The sequence below is a fragment of the Fistularia commersonii genome, chromosome 18, assembly GCF_037954325.1.
Source record: "Fistularia commersonii isolate RoL2024-O1a breed Wild chromosome 18, RoL_Fcom_v1.0, whole genome shotgun sequence".
NCBI classification, from domain to species: domain Eukaryota; kingdom Metazoa; phylum Chordata; class Actinopteri; order Syngnathiformes; family Fistulariidae; genus Fistularia; species Fistularia commersonii.
The window spans coordinates 14,004,014-14,028,144 of NC_141301.1; the positions used below are offsets into that span (position 1 = coordinate 14,004,014).

General features: G+C 43.7%; 1 protein-coding gene and 1 long non-coding RNA gene across 2 annotated transcripts in view; one reads left to right on the top strand and one right to left on the bottom strand.

Annotated features, from left to right (window-relative positions):
* ift80 (intraflagellar transport 80 homolog (Chlamydomonas)) overlaps positions 1–24,131 on the top strand; it is a 31,312-nt gene that overhangs the window by 339 nt on the left and 6,842 nt on the right. The window contains exons 2-13 of the mRNA XM_086164234.1: positions 157–227; positions 435–658; positions 3,875–3,985; positions 4,148–4,216; positions 4,820–4,929; positions 6,626–6,715; positions 6,810–6,947; positions 20,658–20,837; positions 21,880–21,998; positions 22,285–22,359; positions 22,849–23,012; positions 23,098–23,162. Of these exons, the coding sequence (XP_086020360.1) occupies positions 157–227; positions 435–658; positions 3,875–3,985; positions 4,148–4,216; positions 4,820–4,929; positions 6,626–6,715; positions 6,810–6,947; positions 20,658–20,837; positions 21,880–21,998; positions 22,285–22,359; positions 22,849–23,012; positions 23,098–23,162 (1,416 nt within the window). The remainder of the gene's footprint in view (positions 1–156; positions 228–434; positions 659–3,874; positions 3,986–4,147; positions 4,217–4,819; positions 4,930–6,625; positions 6,716–6,809; positions 6,948–20,657; positions 20,838–21,879; positions 21,999–22,284; positions 22,360–22,848; positions 23,013–23,097; positions 23,163–24,131) is intronic.
* LOC147224506 (uncharacterized) lies at positions 6,611–9,247 on the bottom strand. The gene is made up of 3 exons (XR_015107442.1): positions 9,013–9,247; positions 7,347–7,454; positions 6,611–6,931 (listed from the first exon to the last, which is right to left on the bottom strand). It is a non-coding gene; the product is annotated as an uncharacterized LOC147224506 (long non-coding RNA).

A 24,131-nucleotide genomic window follows, 5' to 3' on the forward strand; every position in this document is an offset into this window, starting at 1 on the left:
ATTTTGCGTGGGTTTGTTATTAGCCCCCAGTTACATTATTTTGGGACGTGGCCTGAGACATGCATAGCTTTTCTGCAGCTCAATAAACTCTATCCCAGATTAATACCTCACGGGACACCAGCAAATGACCATTTTTGTCGTTTTCTCGGTTCACAGGGATCCGAATCGCAAATACACAACGCCACCTTCACCATGAGATTGAAAACATCACTCCTGAAGGAACCCAAACATATCCTGCTTAAAATGTCTTTTGCTTTCTAGTCCCATACTCGTATTCATGTGTAGCTCCAAGTGATAACTCCATCAAGTGTCTCTTCGGAGCATTGTTGTTCGTTACTGTGTCCCTCCTTTCACAAGCAAAGCTGTCATAGCTATTTGCAGATAAATCTGAGCAGATATCATTTTTATTTATCAATCTTCCTTAATAGCAAATCACATAAGGCAATTGTGAGCTGCGTTGGTTGGACCACAGCAGATGAGGTGTACTCATGCAGTGAAGACCACCAGATCCTCAAGTGGAACCTACTGACCAGCGAGACCAGCCTGGTTGTCAGTTTACCAGAGGACCTTTACCCCATCGACTTGCACTGGCTCCCGAAAAACATCGGTGGCAAGAAACAGACGCAGGCAGAGATCTTTGTCCTTACCAGCACTGATGGCAAGTCCTTATATTCTATTCACATTATCTTTATCCATCATGTCTTGGTCAGAGTCCGCTCATTTGCTTGTGTTTCAGTCAACATGACAAACCGCAGTGATTTTTGTCAGGGATCTGTTGATGTAGAATATGTCACAATATCTTGCACTCAGCAAACACAACTCGCGAGGGATTTTTAAAATAGAAACTTTGATTCATGTGCTAAAAAGTTGTAGAGAAAGGAAAGCAGCAGTAAAAATGATTCCATTGAGCACATTCAAAGCTGTAGCTTAATTAGTATTTATGACATGAATGTATGTGTAGAATGGCAATCAATTTACATGGAATAGGGAGATAATAATGATATTGTTATGAATATTGCTATTATAGTGTCATGTAGTGGCCAAATTTGCAAAATGTAAACTAGTATATCAAAACATTTTTACCTCTTTTAAATTGTGAGCGAGAACAGTTGCTAGCGTTTGCTAGGTCACCACATAAAACACAGATGATGTTATACATTAATGCGTGATCCTCAAACAGTCATAGTAAGCACCACAAGAGATCTAAGCCATGCATTATAGCTGAGCGTAATTACAATAGTGCTGTCTAATGAGTGCTGGTTCCGTTCTTGCTATGACAAGTTTCCGAAATGGAAGAGAGGTCAAGTGAGGTTTAATCTTATCTGACGTGCACATTTCTGTTGACCAGAAACTATGTCTGTATGGATTGTGTCTGGTCTTTCTTGCAAAATATATGACATCCAGTCATGTACACATTGATAATACTATGGTAGGGAACTTGCTTTTTTTATGAGTATTAAGCGCTTATAAGAATTTAATGAGGACTCAGCACATTTACAGCTCTGCATAACTAACACTTACAATGTCAGTTGAAATGTTCGTCAGTTACCTCAGTCCGCAGACAATAAGGAGCAACAAGTAACACAAAGGATTGGTGTTCCTGCGGTTGTGGCGGCCAGATGATGACAGTGATATTGATTTGCATGATTCAAATGTTGGGGATGCTACATTGTAATAACTAATGATAATAATATAACAACTGCACAGAACTGCTCACATCAGTTCGTTGTGGTCCGAGGTGTTGGCAGACTTTTACCGCTGGAATTTTATCCTGCAGAATATTTTCATAATTGTACACACTGAATTTACACTAGTAAGTAGTGTCGTTTTTTTTTTTTTCTCCTCAGATATTTTCAGAGACACAATCTAGGAGTTAATCTTCGCAGTTAAGGGAAATCATCTACACCAAAAACAATTTTATTCAGGCAAAGGTTTTCACTGGTTAAGAAGAAATTTGGTTTGACAAGATAAGTGAGGCAGTCTCTGCTTAGATATTTATCCAGCTTTTACTGTGAAATCTCCTGGGCCTTGTTCAGAATATAGGCAGTTCCCATTTGTTTCTCAAATCAAGTTTTCGGTCAGCCTGTCTGCACTGTTATCTGTGAGTGATCACATCGGACTTGTATTCAGATATACATTTTTCTGCTTCGTGGCATGTCTTTCTAACATGAAAGCAAGACAAATGTGAGTCCCGTCAAAGTAAGCGTACTGTCGGTGAACAAGACAGCTCATCAAAAAGCCCAAGACCAGAACTCCTAAACAAAATTTATTTTTATAGATGACACATATTTCTGTTGCCAGCAGATATGCACCCCGCCGTTCGCTTCCATTGTGAAATTTAAAGCAAAATCAAAGCGCTGTCATTGCAGTCACCCCTCCTGCCGTCTCACCCTTTGCACCTTTTTGATTTTTCTTTTTTTTTTCTTTACTCGGTGGTTTCATCGTGAAATGTCACACAGTATAAACAAGAAGTTGTTTCGGCGCGACTGTCCCTTAAATAGTAAAGGGAAATCATTATCAGTATACCGACTGGACAGAATGAGGCCCCTTCTCCTCTGTTTTGCTTTCACTGTGAAACCGCTACATTTTGATTTTAATTCAGCACCGATTTAATTTTGTCAAATGTCACTTGACACCAGTATTTGTAAAGTGCATCTACACTGTGTGATATGCAGCTTCCTTTGACATTATTAGAAATAAACACGGAATATGGATATGTTGTTATGTCAGGCAATATGTGGTCACTACAGTAATGGCAGTGTAGGGTTGCACAAACACACCCACAGACTGAGGCAGCAATTTTCTCTGGCAGACCAGTGAGTAGTGAAAACTGTAATTATTCACTGTTGCAACTCTTTTCTGCTTTATTTCTGTATTACAGCTCAACAAATATCACTGGCACCATATTAGGTTTCCGTGCAGTTCTATTGTACGTTTTCACCAACGTTTCAGGAATAGCAGAGACGGCGCTAATATTTGAACCAGTTGTTATCACGGCAGAGGCAGAGAGCACACATCCACTAAGGAATTGTTTTGTTCTATTGAAATAAGGAATATTTCAGTCACTTTACCAGTCCACACAGATGTAATGTTTTTATCAGCTGCCAAATTTTTCCGTATCCCATTGTTGAAAAGGGACAGTGATGTGATCTCTCTGTGTTGTTCGCAATTCGCTGGTAATCGGCCTTACTGCCTTAGGTTTTACCAGGAGTACATTGAAAATACAAATAAAAAAGCTGATGAGAACTCCGCTGTACTTCTGAAGTAAGCGTTTGACTAAATGGAGTTACCAATTTTAATGAAGAAATTCGCCATCACAGCTACTTTTCTCTTTGTATAAGAAGATTTTCCACACATTTGGTTTCTGTGATTAAGGATCTCAATTTTGTGTCTTATTTTTGAGAAGAAATTACTCACCTACTTGATATGGGGTGCCCTCTAGCACCCCATGAGTAGGCAGCACTGTATTTCTCAGTTATGTTGTTTGAATATTGGGATGTTGAGAACAACCTTCTTGATTTTTTTCTGTTCCCACATGAAACTACAAGATATCATCATTTTAGATTTTACAGACACCCTTAGGCTTCCCTCAACAAACCACCTTAAAACAAACTTAAAAGCTCACAATATTATTTGATGTGTTACAACAGAAAACAACTGCCAGAAATGAATACACATAAATATGATACGATTCAACCAATTGTCACCTAGAAACCGGTCGCCCGTTTTCCTCATTGACCCATCCTTTTCACTCATATGTATGAATCTTGGTCCTATGTCTCTCTATTTCAGTCGGTATCCTCTTAACGTCAGCGCCCATATTCAGTCGGGCTTGAAAGTGGAATGGCTTTATGGTTGTCCTCTCTCTTTGCAGGAAAATTCCACCTCGTCTCCAAGGTTGGGCGCATTGAGAAGAGCGTTGAAGCACATGCGGGAACTGTTTTAGCTGGCAGATGGAACCATGATGGCACAGCTCTAGTCACAGGTGACCTCGACTGAGACATACTGTACTCCGTTTATGCTCTTGCAAATACAACGTAAACGGGCAGATGCCACATTTTGAGATAAAATTTCTATTTTTTGAAATTTGTCGATTTGCGCCCTCATATTCCTGACACAAATGGGATGTGTTTTTGGCGATTTGAAGCTGGAGAAGATGGACAAATCAAGATCTGGTCGAAGAGTGGAATGCTACGCTCGACATTAGCCAGCCAAGGTAAGAGCCAAGGCTTGTGGGAATAAGGACAGGGCACATACGACTTTTTCAATCTAACCGCCTTATTTAACATCAGAAGAAGCAAATTCAATCGGTCCAGATCAGTCCTCCCATTTCTGTGTAGAATATAAATGTAGACATTTCCGCCTTCGATAGATAGATGTTGGTGAACAAGATCAAATGTTTGGAAACCGTTTCAGTTGCAGCACAACCCTTTCAGAGACACAACAAACGCCGCATTGCATTCTGATCACAGCACTTGTTTGTGTTCTTCCAAAAATCCACAACTGTGTGTATATTGGTACAAGAGGAGGCTGCAAGAAAGCATAGTCCTCTTCTAATTTTGACCCATTTTAAGTGAAAAAGATTTGAAGGTGGAGATGTCGAGCGAGGAGGAGGGAACAGTAAGAGTCGCCCGATGTTGAACCCCTTCGTCAAATCCCGCCACCATTTGACATCTGCGGGAAACCGTGGGCATTTGAGGTCGGCTGAGCGATGACATCTATGAGGGAACACAACTCCTAAGAGGAGTAATTCTAATGATGGGGTATTTGAATAATCCAAGTTTTCATATTTTATGTAATGACATTTCTGTGTGTCTAGGGTCTCCTGTGTATTCCGTAGCCTGGGGTCCTGATTCAGACAGAGTCCTCTACACATCAGGGCGGCAGCTGGTCGTAAAGCCTTTGCAACCTAATGCTAAAGTCACTCAGGTACACTTCCTTTATGTATTCTAATGCCGGTCCAGCTCGAGAGCACAACACGGCAGATGTGTGGGTTTGCTAGCATGAAAGGTCCATTTACAGTGCCATCCCAGATAATAGTACAATCTGCCTTCCCCCTAATAATAGAAAACCATATGACCTGTATGCACATTTTTTGCACTCATCTTAGTGTCTGTACTCATACGGTTTACTTATATAGAAATATACAAAAATAGTTTGAACTTAGGTTAATACAATTGATCCATGGACCACATGTTGGCTAATGGGATTTACAAACATATGACTTTCACGGTCATATGATCCAGTGACTCCATATTAATGTTGCAAAATTTCCCCGCATTTCCTACATGAGAATTCATTTATCACTGTAATATTTTTCGCCCTGACACTGTTATCACTCCCAAGGTTTCTTCGTGACACGGAGGAGGATAGGGTAGGGAAATTAAAGCACATATGGATGTTTTGGTTCACGAGCAGAAGTTCGAACGGCACACTCGCACTCTTCTCTTCCTAGCTTGCGTCTAGTAGAGCTTATTTTGAGTTGGATAAGTTTAGAGCTGGCCTTTTTAGCATCTCCTCACATAATATTTTATTCCGGTCATCATCTTTTTACATAATTCTGAAATCCCCTTCCCATACAGCTTTTAGGGCCGTGGCCCTGCCGTTAAATCCATCAGGATGGTGGCTCTAGATTCAACCTGCAATGCAGGGAAGGCTACTGAACATTTCCAATATAAAGCGAAGAGGAAGTTTGGCAGGCAGCCTCCTGCTTATTGGGCCTGCCTTAAATATACAATCTCCAAACTAAAGGGGCTCCAGAAATCTTCTCGATGCAAATCGTTACATTTTTGCAATCTTTCAAATTTTCTTTGGCAGCCTTTTTTTTTCCCCCAATCTTTTCTTTTTGATACCCCTGGTTCAGTAGCTAGTTTCATTATCAGACACCCTTGATAGTTTGAGAGGACCGGCTGCCTGTTTTCACATGGTGGCATTTATTCTTGAGACTGTAAAACAGGGTTTATGATTATTTCAGCACAACAACAATTCCTGATATGTCAGTTGTACTTGTAGTCACTGAAGCACAACTTTGCTGAAACACACAGTGTTTATGCAGCTCTTTTCAGCTATTCCAAGACAGTGTGGTTTGTATTGTGTAGGCAGCGGTGAGCCTTATGCTTCTGGTGCATTGTTAATCTCTGAGAGTGGCTAATGTGGCTCAGGAGGCTTTACACAGCATGTTTTGATAGTAACCAAAACCGTAACAAGAAGAGAATTAAGTGAACGATATTTTTTTTTGATTATTCCTGAACATTTAACCAAACACTGGGCATACTATATTTTCCACATAAACTCCAGATCCTCAAGTATGTGAGTGGAGGTGATTTGTCTGGTGTCTTCCCTTCTGTTGTGCTGCAGTAAAATCTGTGATATTCTAACACTTGCTACATCTTCATGTAACCTTGCAAAATATTATACATTTTAAAGAGTTTTAACCATGTGTGCTATGTCTTACCTAGAATTAAATTCTAACTTTTTTTTGCCGTCAACCACAGCTTAGCCCACGCTCACTCGTCTTTGTTCCTCTCGCTTCACAAATGACTGCGAGATTTCAACGGCTTATTCAAAACAAAACAAGGGTTGCTGCTGTTTTATTGTAATTTTGCTGTGACTTCTTTCTCCGTAGTGGAAGGCCCATGACGGGGTTATTCTGAATGTGGACTGGAATCCAGTCAACGACCTCATACTGTCAGGTGGAGAAGACTGTAAATACAAGGTGAGCAGCATTTACATGTCCTTTTGAATGTCATGTTTGTTTGTTTTTTTTGAAAGTTGTTTTTCCCCGTTCAACCCCCGTCCGTCATCAACAGGTCTGGGACAGCTTTGGCCGTCTGCTTTATGCCTCCGGGCATCATGACTATCCCGTCACCTCTTTGTCCTGGGCTCCAGACGGCGAAATGTTTGCCATGGGCTCCTTCAACACCCTGCGGCTCTGTGACAAGACAGGGGTAAGGACGGCTATTTTACTTTCCTTCTATGCCTTTTTCGTGCGTTTGTTTCCAGCGTGAATTGTACGCTAGAAGCCACTACAATGATATGTCAGTAATTACACAAATTGCTGGTATGTCAGTTGTACTTGTAATCAGTCAAGCACAACTTCCCTCTTAACACGCAGTATTTGTACTGTTCTCTCAGCCATTCCATCGCAGTGTGGTTGAAATTGTGTATGCAGCCTTGGACCTTATGCTTCCTGTGCATTGTTCACCTAATGTGGCTAATGGGGCTCGTGGGGCTTTATACGGCCTCTTATATCTGCCGTTGTAACACAAAGAGAACAACGACGACGATCATTATTTGGGGTTTTCTCTATCGATATAACAAAACATGTGGACGAACATTATACTTACCCCTGTTTTGCTCTCTTATATGGGATGTTTAGGGCCCGTGACCACTGAGCATCTCTCTCAAGCTCTGTTAGGCCTCTCGGGAGCATTGGGATGTGGCGCCTTGCAGTGCTGGAAGAGATGCCAGGAAAAACCATTGTGCACGGGTGTCGTGTTTCTGTGACAACAGAAGCCCATCATAACAAATTATGTGATAGACCAGCATCACCCTTTTACTTATTATTATCTCTTTGTTAGCTTATTATTTTGTTTGGCGTGCTTTTCATCAAGAGGACCAACTAGAGGATTCCTCCCTCTGATAGATCTTGATAATGGTTTTATCCCGCAATTACCGCTGTCTGACAGCTCCATAACACGGAGGATGTTATTCGTCCGTCCATTCGAGCTGTGAATTTATGCACAGATATCACTGTGTTGAGCTGATCAGCTCATACAAAAGGTTTTTTTTTTTTTTTTCTCCTGTACTTTCCGTCAGGCATATGAGCTCGGATTTGATGAATGCATTAGAAAAACAGCCTTTGTTATTCTTTTTGACTCTTTCAGACAACTTTGCTTGTTATTTGCCGCGTGAAAAGTGCTGATGAAGGCTCAAGGGCCTTTCTGAAAAGTTCAGACATTTTCAAAATTAAGGGTTCAGAGTAGCCACATTAAGGCACTCAGGGAAAGAGGCTAGCTCCAGCACTTTTCTCAAGGTGGCCGATTTTACCCCCTCCCCCATGGGAAACAACTGAAAAAGCATAAAGCAAACATGGAGCTGGGACACCATCTTTAATATGACAGCGCAACTGTGCGTCAGCGTCGTGCAACCGTGCATCAGATTTGTTGCCAAAAAAACACACCGGCAGAAACTGACAACGTTTATAACGATTGAGCAGATCGAAAGACATTTTCAATCAATATCTCGTGCCAAACCAAATGGGCTGGAGAGGTTAGTGTTTCAAGTTGCATGTCTTCTCCTGAAGGGCAAAGCGTGTGCGCATTTGTTTTGAAGCTGTTACTTGAATATCATTTGCAGAGTATGAATGTCTGAAAAGAGACCAGGGGAAATCCCTTTTGCATCCGTGTTGCTTCTGGTCTTCTGATTCCGGCCTAACAACATGCCCCGATTTATAGTCATCGAGATGATGAAATCATTGAAACGAAGCCAGCTTTTTACTCATTTTCTCACTTCGCAAAACAAGCATTAGCGTGCTATATAAACTCCCCACAGGAAGGGTAAAGACTGGATACACCTTATACGATAGGATTGATTGCGAGGTCAATTCTTTTTTTTTGTAAAAACGTCACTCGTTTTGCTGTCGTGTGTCTCGGTTAAGGCAGCGTGGTAATGATGATGATAATTACGATGATTGCGGTTCTGTCCGGCTTTAACTGGAGGAAGGGTACTGCTTGTCTTCTCCTCCCTAAAGCCCCCTCGGAGACCATGAACTGTAGCGTGGCGTGGGAGGCTTTCTTAAGAGGAGGAGGCTAGATAGAAAAGAAAAAATAAAAAAAAAACCCTTCAAAGGTCACTCATCTAAGTGTATTTCTGTGCATGGATACAGTAACACGGCACAAGTCTCTGTCTTGTCAGGTTAGAGAGAGTGGCAAAGGGCGCCGCAGCATAATTACTGCGCACGTCAGTTTACCCGTAAATCTCGAAGCAAATGACCAATTAAGAGGGCTTTACCTGTGTTTGTTCTGTGGTTGGTTTGTGGTGCAGTAAGGGTTAAGCATTCGAGAAGAGTCTTTTCAGTTACTAGCGTGACTAATGGGAAGGAGTTTCATTCTGTATCTGATACAATGAAACCTTGCACTTTAACATACTACTGCTGGCTCAGCAGGATCAGTCCCGCGCATTTAACCCCTTCACCTCCTGTCCGGCTCAACTCTCATCTGGCCCTAAACTCTCAACTCTGTTCTGTTCCTTGCTCTGCTCCAGATTTTCCTCCCCCCCACACACCCTGCAGGGCAGATGTAGTGTGTTACCCCCGTCATTATCACTGTGGAGGGAGGGGGGAATGCGCGCGTGTGTACACACACACACACACACACACACACACACTTTACATCGAGGCAAAAGTACTGGAAATGAATAGGGGATATTTGGAGTTCCAGTAAGTCATCCTTGCACTGAAATTATTTTGTTTTCCCGGAAAACCTCAACATTTTGTTATCTTCACATGCACAAGCGTTATTACATATTTAATGAATCTGTTGAGTTTGATTTCCAGTGCGTGGAGTATTTTGTTTTCTTCACCGGAGCTTTAACGGGACACGAGACACAAAGAGCTTCCCTGTCCCTTTTACAAGATTTGGGAGAGACAATAAGTCAGTGTCTGTCTGTGTGCCTCCAAAGTATATGCATGTGCCCACATGCCTGTGTGTGCGTGTGTGCGCAACCATTGCCGTGCAAATGTGCCTGCGAGACAGCAGTCTATTTACGAGGCGCTGCAGCTGGTGTCTAGCGTCTGGACCCTGTCACGATCCCTGACACTGCCACTGGCTAACAAGTAGGACTCATTGTGCCAGGCGATCACTCCTCCTCCTCCTCCTCCTCTTCCTCCTCCCCACCTCTCTCCACTGCACTTGTTTTTTTCTCTGTCATCTGTACATCCAGTGCTTGCATACGACAATGTAAGATCCCATAAATTTAATTCTTTGTTAGTCATTTACCGTCCTAATCCTTTTAAAAGTGCCACGTTGTGTCGTGCGAAGTCAAAAATATATATATATATATATATTTTTTTTTTAATTGTTTTTTTTTTTTTGGCTCGCACAAAGAAATCCTGTGCTTGACAGGGTCCTCTGCTTTGTCTCCTCGGAGGTCATTTTCAGTTTAAAAAAAGAAAACTTAAACATTGTTTTTTTGTACCGTTTTCCGAGACATCGGATTGTATACTTGTCACTCATATCCTCATTCCCGCTGCTTATTTTGATGCGGGTCAGGTCTTGGAGCCGTATTTAGCTAAACTGCCCTCTGTCACCTGGTATCGTGTAAATTATGGCTAAATGTTGACATGGCTGTGGTCGTCCAGTCCAAGTGCCTGCCACTCTCCCTCTGATAACCCAGGCTATACCTCTTTCGTTCCTCCTCTCCGCCCCTTGTATTTCGTGCTAAGAAAAGGCCGCCACGTTTGCTTCCTCTCTTGTTTTGATCTTCCACGACGGCGAAGCCTCTTTGACCTCAGCGAGTGTTTTGCGCATGTGTGCAGTTTTCCTTTAAAGAAGTGACAACTATCACCCACAAAGCCACAAATATCACTTTGTGGATATACCCTTTTTCATCCAGCTAACAGTTGGCGCTTACCACTGTTACTGATTTATCTTTAACTGGGAAATTCTCAGAGTAATTAATTTTTACCGCTGAAATGGCCTCATTCCCTGTCCTGAGTATGTTGAGTCACCGTACTGATTTAAGAGCTTGTCTTGACAGAAATTAAACTTAATGCACGTCATTTTCTTGGTAATTGCCTCTCTTCCCTATGAGAACTACATGCCCCTCTCACTTCTTTCAACAGGTATTTCTCCCAGTTTAACGATGAGTGTGTTTTGCCTATTTTATTTTTATTTTTTTCACCGCTGCCCGTGTCTCCCAGTATTAGGGCGTGTTGGGCTACCTTCTGCTTATTAGTGCTCACCCCATGCCTTCCTCTGCCTCCTGCAGTTTCTACCTCCCCTTTCCGAGGAGAGTCCGAGGGGGTCTCCCTGAAGGTCTTTGTGAACCTACCTCCGTATTGCCACTCCGGGAATTGGTCCGTGTCCAGCTGGAATTCCTGTTGCTGCACTACTGTGTCTTTCTACTCTCTACTTCTCACTTTAACTTGCACGATACAGGGATGTCGAGGTGCAAGTGAACTTCCATATTTGTCGTGTTTTCTTGGAGCTGCAGAACCATTATTCTCTCTTTGTAAGGGTCATCACGTTTTTATATACGTCGTTCTGCAGGCAGCGTCTGACACAATATTCTTCTTATTTTTCCTGAAATAAATAGCTTTAATTGCTCTTAAGATGTCTTAATACTTCAATCTTGGCCACTCTTCTTTTAAAGTGTCTCTCCCAAAATAATGCAAGCAAATGGGTAACCCTGTCATAAGAACAAACACAGGTTTTCATTTCAAATTTAGATAAACTAGAGCACCTGACATAGTACAGACACCAGATGTCAACTTGTCAGTTGATAGTTTAGCAGGTTGATCAATTGTTCAGCGATTCATTTTCACTTCCAGATTGACGTCACTTACTTCTGGTTTTGATGTTTATATTGTCCAGTTTGGTTTATTGTTAAGTCTTTGAAACACTAAAACCATGGTCCGCGTTTGGCCGTAGGAACTCTTGGTAGGGGAGCACATATACCTGAGCCTGTGCTGGCAGTTTGCTGTCAACCCCTGGCCAACATCTGGAAATTGCCGCTGCTGGAAGAGAATAAAACAGCTCAGAGTGAACCACAGAGATCATGAACCACTGTTAGTGGAGCATAAACAGCCAAAAGAAACCGCTGTAGATTTATAAGACTTTGAGTCTTTATCTGTTTTCATCGCACAAGAAAGGGACTTTTGGTGCAGTCAGGAAGAAACGTTAGTCCACAGCGAGCGCCGCGAAAGCCCGAGCTACCCACTGATTAGAGTTTGGTTGAAGAACAACAGAAGGAGCTCCACGGGAGAACAACCGGAGAGTAAGTCCAAAAAAATAATTAACACGAGTTTGACAAAGGAGGGCCATGTAGGAGAGAAGATTAGTAATTTTCAGTCAACGATGGCGAGTGAGCGGAGGGGGGGGGGAGAGAGAAAAAAAAAAAAGAAAAACAGAACTGCATTTGAGAGTGTGACCGTGTGCAACCGCGAGAAAGAGAGCAAGAGTGAGGGAGCATTGTCAAACAAAGAGAATCCTGAGTCAGCAACAGAGCAGTTTTCTCCCCAGGCAACTGGGCAGGGCTACTCCTGTCTCTCCCTCTCCCCCCACTTGCTTTCCCCTCCTTCTCCGTACAAATCTGTGCTTCAGCTTGCTATTTCTTGCCTTCCTCACTTCTCCTCTCTGTGCTCCCGCCGAAGGGAGGCAGCTCCCCTCTGAGCAGCGTTCGCTGCAGTGGGAGAACAAGCCCTGAAAATGTCATACTCATTATTCCAAGCTTTTCCTCCTCCCATTTTGTTGTCGTGTGATTGATTTTTTTTTTTTTTTCTCTTTTTCTTTTTTTTTTTTTTCTTTTTTTTTTTACGAATTCCTTTTAAATTACTATGATGGCCCCCAGAGCCGCGGAGATATATCATACGAGGTCGGGGTGTAAAACTGTTGTGTACGGTACGCTCGTGTCAACCATTTTTCCACGGAGCTCATTAGTTTTCGTAACGTGAGGATAACGGCTTCTCCTTTTGTAGTAAGGCAACATTTGTGCCAAGTGAATTTTCTGTGTTTTCTGGACTTATTCTGGCACAGCCTGTGGAACACTGTATACTAACATCCCTCTCGCAGATGATTGACCCACATGTGTGTGTGCGCGCTCGCTCCCGCGTGCACCCGCATTCGCATGCATGCGTAACGTGAGTTAGAGCAAAAGGCACTTGTTGACATGGTATTACTTTTACACCTCTCCAGAGTTCGGCTAAAGGCTTGCCTTGTTGGAAACCAAAAAGGAGGGGAGTATGAAAAAGGCCGCCGTTGGAGTGGAGGGGGGTTAGTATGAAACTGTCCAATATATCCTGTAAAGTTGGCCTAGGCAGTGAGGCTTGGAGGATTGGTCTCTATAAAAGATGGTGGTTTCTCTCGCTCCCTCACTCTGGTTTTGTCCCTCTCTTTTTTTTTTCCCCCTTCACCCCCCTCTTCCCCCTTTTGCCGTTGCAGGCATATGACAGTGGGACGGTGCTTTGCCAGGCCCACTGGCAGATTCATCATCCTAAGCAGCACTAAATCACTATCTCCACTTGCTAGACAAACATGTCAAACTCACATAGAGAGAAAGATGACGAAAGATTGAAAGTAAGAAAGTTCAGAAGAACGAGGGGCGATATTGGATGATGAATGCGGGCAGCGAATGCAAGAACTTTGCGTAGCCGGGTATGGCTTCACGTTTCGCTGCCAGCCCAGAGTTCATGAGGGGATGTTATCAGGGACCGGGGCCGGACCAAAGTCCAGAAGAGGACGATCTGAAAGGGTTTCGTCGGAGCTCCTCTCTTGGGTTCCTCCCCGCTCTCTCGCTGGGATTCCACATTGATCACGTTGTTGCCACATCTTGACACTTGACTAAGTTATTGACTGGTTCTCTCGTTTGGCATAATTTGTTATTTTTGTTTTCCTCCTTGGAGAAGTAATGGGCTTGTCATCACGTATGCCTACATGTGCACTTAACTTGATGTGTGTGTTTGTATTTCAATGTGCGTACCTGTGTTTATTTAAGTTATATGAAAGCAGTATTCATGCGCATATGGGATTTTCTCATTTCGGATGACTGGCCAAGGTGTAAAAAAACACCAGCAATGGTATAGAACTTGTGTCTGCCACGGCGAGGAGTCTGCGGAGAACCAACGCACAACTATAAATCAGCCTTTACTCCAGAAACAGTTATAGACTAGCAGTTGTCCACACCGGTTTGACTAAGAGCCGTTCGAGGAGTGCCTCTCGGTGCGTTACGAGATAAATTCTTCATGTGTCTCAGGGATTTCACATAAAGTTGCCAGTAGTCATTTGCAAAAATTTTCCGGGCCATTCGATGTCTTAGTAGGCATTTTGGATAAACTAGCCTGATAAAGTGTGTCGTATATTGAACCGTTGTCGATGTTGTTGATGCTCCATCATAGGTTAAAAGTTCTAATGTGCTGTGACCTTTTGTATCATATCAAAAACACAGCTAAATATACAAATTATTTGCATGTGTGTGTGTGTGTGTGTGTGTGTGTGTGTGTGTGTGTGTGTGTGTGTGTGTGTGTGTGTGTGTGTGTGTTTGCAAGCACATGTGTGCATAGTTGGTGCTAATAGAATTCTGCTGTCCAGCTCACAGCTGTGTCCTGCTGATGAGTCCCAGGAGGCCCCAGCATGTGTCTATGGTTACTATGTTGAGGCTCCAGCATGAAACCATGTGTAGATCATTACTCTCTTGCTCACTTACTCTCTCTCCCACTCTTTCTCTCGCTATCTTCTAGCTCACTTCCCCCACATCCTCACCCCCCTTTCCCCCGTCCGTCCCCGGCCAAATCTCTAGCTTGTGCCACTTTACACTTGTCAAGTTAGACTCCATCTCCCGAGCCAAGGCGAGAGTATTGACAAGAAAGAAGCGTCATATTGCATTGCATTGTGGGTACTGGCTAGCTTTGCTTAACATACTGTTCACTTACGATTGTTGAGTGAGCAAAAAAAAAAAAAAAAAAGTTTGACCCCACAAGGATCAAATGGAACCTTGTTTTGGTTGTCATTGTCAGAGAAGTAGGGCTCTTTAGACGAAAAGGACCGCATTAAATGAGCTGGGCGATTACAGGTAAAAGGACCCTCTCCTCCGTCGTGTCACACACTTACATGCATCATGTATTTTAAGGGTAAAGCTGTTAACCTTGGATTAGGTTGATTCCCATTCACGCTCACAAACCGGCTTGCCCAGTTCCAAACCAACTCGTAATGAAGCCCTGATTTAACACATGTTTGCAGTGACACACTGTTAGAGACTTGAAAAAGAAGCATTAAGTTGGCCGCCACTATAGATATGCAAAAAAAGCAACATTGTGGTGGAGCGTATGGCAAAATTTGTGAGGCAGCCAGACAAACATGCTGGTGTCTCGTTCAGTTCAATATTCAAATTTCTATGCCACTTTTTTTTTCTCTCCACTTTTGTAAAAACTGAGCCTCAAACAAACAGGCTGGGTGTATTTTTTTTTCTTGTTTTTTTTTTTTTTTTTTAAAAAGAGGACTGACCAGTTCCTGCTGAGGAGCAAATGTGTCTGAAGTAGTAGTAGCCATGTATGGAGGTGCTTTTTTTTTTTTTTTTTTTTTTTATACATGCAAGATTGACGCCACCACTGAAGATTGAACTCCCCAAACGGTATATTTATGTTAACACGCCAACCATAACACACTTAAAGCATTGGAGTAAGGCAACGTTTGCTTATTGCACTTCTGACAGAGCTGAGTAGCAGCATGTTGCATCTACTTGTGTAGTCCACCATCATGTATATCATCTCTCTATTTGGTCATCGCATGTCTCTTTGATTGGTTTTAGCTAATTATAGCCACAGCTAATATGGTGCTTCGCCATCGTTACCCTATCAGACGTGAGGAAAATTTGGTAAAGATATGGTAGCCTAGTGCTCAACAGTATTGGAAAAACTGATCCTGAAACCATTATACGAAACATTTGGACCATTAATTATATGCAAGCAAATTTAAATAGTTTAAAAATCACAGGGCAGGCAAAACGTTGACACTTTTCATTTTCGCACCTGAGGAACGATACTCAGTGGTCTTTGTTTGATCTGGAATGTTGAACGAACTCAGCTCAGTTTTTCTGTGCTCATTCCAGCGGTGAGCGGTGTTGTTCTTGGTAGAAATGCCGGGTGACCGTATCATTGATATCATTGTTACTTTTATGTGCGACAGTCATGGCCAAAAGTTGATAGCACTCAGAGGAGTGGAGTTTTTTTGGACGGTTCTAGAAAGCAGGTTCTTAGCAGGGTCACGGACACAGGTTGACCCATTAACACTAATAGCAGTTTAAGGTTTTTCCTGGAGGCTTCCTTCGGAGACGAGAGTGCCAGGGATGAAGGGTTAGAAAAGCAAAGAAAGTCTGGAAATCTCATGCCCCCCTTCTGATTAGCATGTTGTTGACTTGCATCAGGGCTGGGGGGGAGCAGGGAGCGGTCAGGGCAGACATATTTAATGCCTGTGAAGTAATGGGGCTGAATCAGCAGATAGCTCCACTGGGAGCCATTAGTCCAGACATGTGTCATTAACCCTTTCCCTGGCCCGAGCTCCATCCACCCCTTCTCAGTCAGAGCTTTGCAGACCCCAACACCGTCAGGTTGTACACATCCTTAGCAGGAGAATGGAGGAACCGCGTTGCTGATACTGACCCCTTTGAAAGTTCTCTATGTTCCGTGTTCCTCGTGTAATTTTTCTCCATCTTTGTTACCGTTGCACGTTTGTGCTAAGGAAAACATTGGCCTGTGTTGTGTTTCACACACCCGGCAAGTCATGCATGAAACTGTCTCCAATTCAAGTTTAGATAACAATATTTGTTCATTCCTCATGCTCCGCTCAAAGTTGGTGTTTTCATTATCAAAACCCACCCCGGGAGGCTTAAATCTGTGTTGTTTCTCGGTTATTTTTAGCCGCTGTCTGCATCGTGTCAATCCGTAGCAGATACGATCTTTTCAAACCTTTCTTTACCAAGAAACAGAACTTTGCCCTCCATCTCTACCTAGAGTATGTTTGGATTTAGGCCAAAGGCTAATAGGCTGAGGAGGTAGTTAGTGCTACCACCTGCCAACGTTGATCACTTGTATTTAACAGAAATACAAAGCAAAAAAATTTCACTCTTTCAATCTTACTCTCCGAAAATGTACATAATTCAAGATGAGAAATGTTAAAGTTGTTGGTTCCAGGTGACAGTCAAGAAAAAGGGTGTTTCTGTATCACCTGCAAGTGATATACCTGAATTTATTTTGAGTGCATGGAAGGGGGGGACAAAAGAAGCACACCTAGGTATCTTCATTGTGGAGTTTCACTCTATGTTGCTTTATAACCGGCATCTTCTCTCGAAAATATATCCAAGCATTCTAGCTATGCGCGGCTAAGGATCGTAATGTCCCAAGTTGCCGCATCACATTTTCTCTGTAATTCTATTGCATCTCACAATATCATTTTTACAGTCCGGCACTGCAGGGTTTGTCACCTATATGCAACCAACGTCTGTACGTCTGAGTCACATTAACACACACGTGTCAACACACACAGGATGTGTGTGTGGGTGTTATGCTTGGTGCTCAGAGGGATCATCACAAGTGTTAGCTAGCGGACTTGGTCGTCTGCCTTGTGTGTGTTTGTGTGTCTGAGTGTGCGTGTGTGTGTGTGTATATGTGTGCGTGCATGCGTGTTGTTGGGTGGGGTGGGAAACGGGGGTGGGGGCTCCTGTCTGCATCAGAGTACACCCAGACATCCATGCACAGCCATGCATCGCTGCTATATATATACTTAGGCTGCGTGTATAAGCCCATTGTGAGTTTGAGGGGTCTCCCCCTCTCCCCCACGGCACAGCTAAGAACTACACGTCATGTCTGTCACCTTCTCTCTGGCCACAAAGCTGCCCATTATAGCCAGACAGGGTTCATTGACCATTGAGTGGACTTCCACATCCGTTTTGCCTTTTCTAACTCTTCATTTCAACCCTCATGCACGCCCCGCATGTCTGCTCAGAGTTCCTTCTTTTTTTTTTTTTTTTTTTTTTTTTTTGCTTACTGTATAAGATTTCTCCACATTCATTTTCTAGCCTTTAGTTTTCCCTCCTTCATAACTCAGATTTCATATGTTTGGTCCTGATAAAAATCAATTCCCACTGACTCAGAGAGGCACCACCCGGTGATGCCCTCAGATTACTCCTCTTCCTTTCCATCTCAGAAACCAAACTGCAGCAGTGGCTTTAAGAGGCTGAGCTAATCCTGTCGAGAACTTCTTGTGACGGCTCAATTTGAACGATGAGCGAAGCATTGACACACTTCAGATCTTGTCACTTGCGTTCCAGACAGCCAACGGTATTTTCTTATTGTTTTAGCACCATTACACTGGAATAAATCAATGGTTGACTCGAACTCCTCTGTTCATTTATTTATTTTTTTTGTAGGGAAAAAAAAATCCTACAAGACAAACTTGTGACCGTTTTCATCCTTTGCTAGAAAGGTGAAGAAGAATAAATGAAAGGGGAATCAAGAAGGAGACGTGCAGGTATCTTCTAGCATGAGTCCTCTCTGGAAGAGGTTGTCCTGGGTTTTTCGTCAGCCGAGCCGTTTTGACCCTCTCTGGAGATCAATATTCCTACAGCCAGCCACAGCCTGACAACTCCGACAAGCCAGGGGATTTTCACCTTTTTTTTTATACACATGGACACACATCTTCAATACCGACATTAGTCATTCAGAAGACGGAAGGATGAGATCACACACACTCACACTCACACTAATTCTGTGTTAGCCTCTTCGCTTTCATTATATTTGTACTTCGACCCTTTGAAATAATTTACAACATCTCTAAAAAAAAAAAAAAAAAAAGGCAAATTAAATATACACACAAATATTGTTCACGCACCCCTCGCCCTGCACACACACACACCCATGTATGTGCGCACACACAATCTCACTTACCGACATGTTGGCTGGTTCTAGAAGGAGTCAGATGGCTCAATGTGTTAAAAGCATTAGGTAAGCCTGAATCCAGCAGTGCTCCTTTGGCAGATATCATATGTCCTGCTTCATTACAGTCTGGTGTATACATTCAGCGGCATCTCTGGCCCTCCATCCCCGGTTTCCCCCCGTGGGTGCTTTAACAGTTGTCCAGAGCACACCGTCTCTCGATGTTAGCTGCAGAATGGATGACATCTCCCGTCATTGCAAAAGCTGGCCCGGATCGGCGAGCCTGTGCGAGTATGTGTCGCTTGAAAGGGAGGCAAAAATATTTGCAAAGACTACATCTATAAGGAAAGTCCGATTCTCGTAATGGGATTTGTGAGCGAGCCGGGCTGGAGCAGCAGAAACGAAAGGAAAGGGAGTGGAGAGAAATTAAATGCCGTTTCATTTAAGTTTAACAAACTATCTCTTGTCCACATGTTCGTGCAGGTCCTTATTTTTTCCCGCAACTATTTTGGGACCTGATATGACATTAACTGCTGGGAGGGTGCTAACCAAAACCAGCTGAGAAATATGTGTATGCGGGAGACAGACAAACCAGGAGGGGGAGAAGGATCAAAGCCTGGGGCCTGTAACCTGTAGCCTGCAGACTGTTACCTTTAGCCCTGTCAAAGGCAATTCACAGGAAATAACGCCACACCTCACATCCCACAGCTGCATGTGTACCGAGTAGCGAACACACTGAGGCTTTTTCACTGAGCTTCACCGCAGCACTTGGCCTGGTGCACCACACTTGTCTCTCCGACACAGGCGAGCAGGCAGCGTTCAGGCTAACATTAGCACTTTTCTCCTTTCATAAGCAGTTCGTAGTTAAATGTGTGTATTTGTGTGGCCGATCGCCGCTAAGAAACCCCCGGCCCGAATCGGCGGGGCCGGCCAGTTGTGCCGAGCGCAAAAGAGCGGGTCACGGAGGGCCAAGAGGTGGTAGCGGAAAGGGGATATAAGGGAAAAGAGAGAAGATTGACACGAGTTACTCCAGAGAGGTTCAAGGATATTACCACAGCAAGATGTAAAGCTTGTATCTTACTGAAATATCAAGTTGAAAAAAGAAGCTCCTTTTTTTTCGTCTCTTTCGTATTTCCACCGATTACCAAGGTGCTGCATGAGTGATTATGCACTGCTGCAACCAAGAGTGTGTTCCGTTGTGAATCTTAACTCATAACAGTCACAGTGAATGAAAACACCAGATTACAGCGATATTACTCAGAGGACATCTGAGAAAGCATTGTGGAAAAAACAAAAGGAGGGAGCGCAAAATAGTTATTGGAAAGAGAGCAAAGGAAAGGATTCAAGAGGGAGATGTTTAACTCTGTGAAAGATGCTTATCTCTTAAATACTGTAAGAACGAGCATATTTTTGCATCTCTCTCTTTACGCTGAGTGTCATTAGCAGTGTGCAGTTTAGCATAAAGGACCAGTGGAAAATATCTCTCTCTCTCTCTCTCTCTTGCTTTGTGTCTGTCAGTGTCTTATTGCCGCTATCTGCCCCCCAGCGCCCCCCACCTCTACCTCCTTTAAAAGAGTTTCTTATAAAAAGAAGGGAGAGGTCTTGTTAATCAGCCTTTGGCTGCAGTTTGGGACTCCTATATAAACCCTCCCTCCTTCCTCCTATTACCCCTGCCCCCCACATGTGCAAGAGATGAGGATAGCAGAGTGTATGTTTACGAGTGCTGGACTTGGCAGAGGCGAGTGCTCCTTCAGTGTCTCACAGTTCATCACAGCTCAATGACTGACTGACTGGGCTCCTGTCCTTTCTTTTAGCAGTTTGCCTCCATGTATCTGCGAATACTCGTACATGACTCACGACTCCCACCCCGTCTCTCTCGGTTTGTATTAGTCGGTAGTTTCATTGCGTTTCCTTCGGCGAATGTTAAAGATTGTGCATAAATAGCTGCGTTGCGGTGACCTGTGCTGCTCTCTTTTCTCCTTTTTTTTCCTTCCGTCCTCCTCTCCGCTTCCAGTGGTCCCATGCGTTGGAGAAACCCAACACAGGCAGTCTGTTCAGCCTGGCCTGGTCCGCAGACGGTACCCAGGTGGCCGGGGCCTGTGGCAACGGGCAAGTCATCTTTGCCCATGTGGTGGACCAGCACTGGGAGTGGAAGAACTTCGTGATCACCCTTACCAAGAGGAGAACCATGCAGGTATGGAGGGCACCCGGAACGCGAGGGCCTGATGTTTGTTGGTCTAGTTTTATAATTTCAGCTGATCCTTGAATGTTTTCACAGACCGCTCAAAAAGCGTGCTTGCAAAGTGAAAATAACAGGTTTCCGCGAGGCTAATGCAGTTTGTTTGGGGAGAGAAAAGTACTGCCGTGCCATGCCATGAAGGGGTAAAGTGATCATGCAACACAGCGAAGTAAATGCTTCCCAGGCTCTGGCTACATGTGGCCATATATTATAGTTGGACCCTCCCAGTGTGCCAGGCAGTCCTGCAATGACAATGACCAGCCTGTCTAGCAGCCTCCCTTGCTCCAGCATTCTGTACTGTTTAAACTCAAGCTCACCACAAGGTAGCATTTACATGCAGTTAACACACCCAAATGTACATATACATACTCATTTGTATGCCTTCAGACAAGGAGACACACATGCATCTAAGGAAACAGCGAAAGGCACATGCATGTGTGTCAAAACACATGTACAGTCATTGGCCGTGGACATCTTTACCAAGTACAATTTGTGTAAACCAAACAAACACCGGTCATCAGCCATTTATTTTCAGCCTCGCAGGCAGTTTTCTGTCTCCCTCCTCCCCTTCTCCTCCTCGCAGGCCGTCTTAAAAGTGCACATCTGCCAGTGGTTTGTGAATCAGCCAGCTAAATTTACCACCTTGCGGTCGAATGTTTTTTATTCCTGGTTGTGTTGCATGTAAATTTGGCTTTCTGGAGGGCGCAGAGTAGGAAGATTTGTAAAGCTGTGAAAATAACCCCACCTTTCACCTGGTGCTGGAAAAGGCCCTTTTATTCATTCACAGAGGGAGCTGGTAGGGAAGTATTTATCTATGCAGGTGAAAAAATGAACGCCAACCTGTCCGCGCGTCCGCTTTCTGCTTTCTGAACCACATTTGCCTGACATATTCTTGGATATCTGATTTTACGCAAGATGTACATACTGTCTCTCAGAGAAACCGTTGTCCCCGATGGACATCAACCACTGGACTTTTTGTCTTTTTTTTTTTCCACAGGTGAGGAATGTGGCAAACGATGCCGTGGATGTGCTGGAGTTCAGGGATCGAGTCATCAAAGCATCGCTGGCGTATGGTCACCTTGTCGTCGCGACCTCCCTGCAGTGCTACATTTACAAGTCGGTTGCTCAGTTGTCTCTCTCTTGTCTCGTCTTGTCCTGCTTGAAAATGCTAAACAGTGTTCTCTGTAAATGGCCATAGTGTAACAGTACTTTTTTTTTGACTTAACTCACTCCTCATCTTCAAATCTGTTTAAAGAAAAATTAAAGCATGGTGTTTGAAAAGTAGGTAAAAGCATTGTCTCAATCTGATTTCGCATTTCTGCCGTGTTCTCACCTAAACACATGAAACGCCAAACTGGCTTTTAATTGTGACTGACATATTTTGTGGTGTTGATTTTTGCAGCGTGAAAAACTGGAACACTCCCCTGATCTCGGATCTGAAGGAAGGATCCGTCAGCCTCATCCTGCAAACAGAAAAGTGAGTCTCCAATGAGGGAGAACTGGAATAAGAGAGAAAGAGAGAGAATATGTATGTCACAGGATCACCTATTAACTTGGTTAAGACGGTCTTACTCCACATTACTCTGTTTGGAAGTCACCGACCAAATGCACACACACACACACACACACACACAAGCACGTTTACACACAGGGGTTGTCCCCTTGCCTCGTTCACAGCGTCGCGCCATACGTTCAAGCGTAATTTTTAGGGCTGAATAGCTGAGTAGCTGAGTGGCTATGCTCCAGTGCAGGGTCATGACACACATCATTGAGTCGAATAGTATATCTTCCATTCACGAATCGCCACTGAGCCTGGTAAGTGTTTGGTATTTATGTGCATCCAGTTGATTAAACTACATCCTTTCCAGTGTACAAACACTAAATATGTCTTCACTCCAACTCTAATCATGCTTTGTTTCTCCTCCCGCCGCCCCAATGTACCCTCTGGACTTTCCCGCCCACCCAGGCATTTTCTGCTGGTGGATGGAGCAGGGTTGTATGTTTTCTCCTACGAGGGCCGGCTGATATCGTCTCCCAAGTTCCCGGGTATGAAAGCTGACATCCTCAACGTCCAGACGGTCTCACTGAGTAATGACACCATTGCCGTTCGCGACAAGAGTGACGAAAAAGGTGAGGGAATCGCTGCCTAACGAAATGTCTCTCTCTGCATCAGCTGTACCCGTTTCAGCCCTCCGATTGTTTTTATCCTCACCAGTGATTCTCGTCTTCGATGCATTGACTGGGAAAGCCCTCGGCGATGGGAAGCCCTTGACTCACAAGGTAAATAAACATTTTCCCGAGTTCTAGGATAATTATATTGGGTGTCTGGCCTCGATATGATTAACCTTTTCCTACATCTTCTCATACTAAGATGTTTTTGGTATAAGGTAGCTAGCAGCCCATGTCTACTCACCTGTAGCTTTGACACTATCCTCAGTGTAAGAACTTGTAGCTTGCGAGGTTCCCTCAAAGCCTTGTGTCGTTCAGACCGTTTGTGACCGGGACAAGGGCTCGGATTGATTCGACAAACCTCCCAAGGCTTTTTGCATTACATTACATTACATTTGGCAGACGCTTTTATCCAAAGCGACTTACAATAGAGGACATAAGGACTGCAAATAACACTTGCAAATACAAGATGCAGAGGAAATATACAGAACAGTAAGCTTGGGTTAGTGAGTTTTTTTTTTTTTGTTTTTTGTTTTTGACAAAGACGTACTCACACACACACACACACACACACGCACTGCATAGCCTAACTTGGTGCCTAACCTGATCTGGGGCAGCTCAAGCATCAGCGCAGTAAATAGTCCTGAAAGAGAAAAGTTTTTACCCGTTTCTTGAAGGTTGAGAGAGGTGATGCTAGTCTTGTTGCTTCCGGAAGTTTGTTCCACCACTGAGGTAGTAGAACTGAGAACAGTTTTGCCTGAGATCGCTCCCGAGCGAGCAAAAGGTACTGCTGGTAGCTTTATTTCACATTCAAAAATACTGTTCAAATATGGCCCGATTAGCGCGTTGCAAAAGTCATGCTAACATCATGTGTATTCACAGAGAATCTAAAGAGGGGGGGGTTGGAGTCAAACAAAGAAGGAAAGAAGGAAAGAATTAGAAGAGAAGGAAAAGAAGTAGGGGTAGCAGTAGTTACTTTCAGCATGGCTTTGTCTGCCAGTACTCAACAGCTCCAGCACACTGCACTGAAGCCAGCTGGCTCTGGCCATAAACACACACACAATAACACACACTCTCACA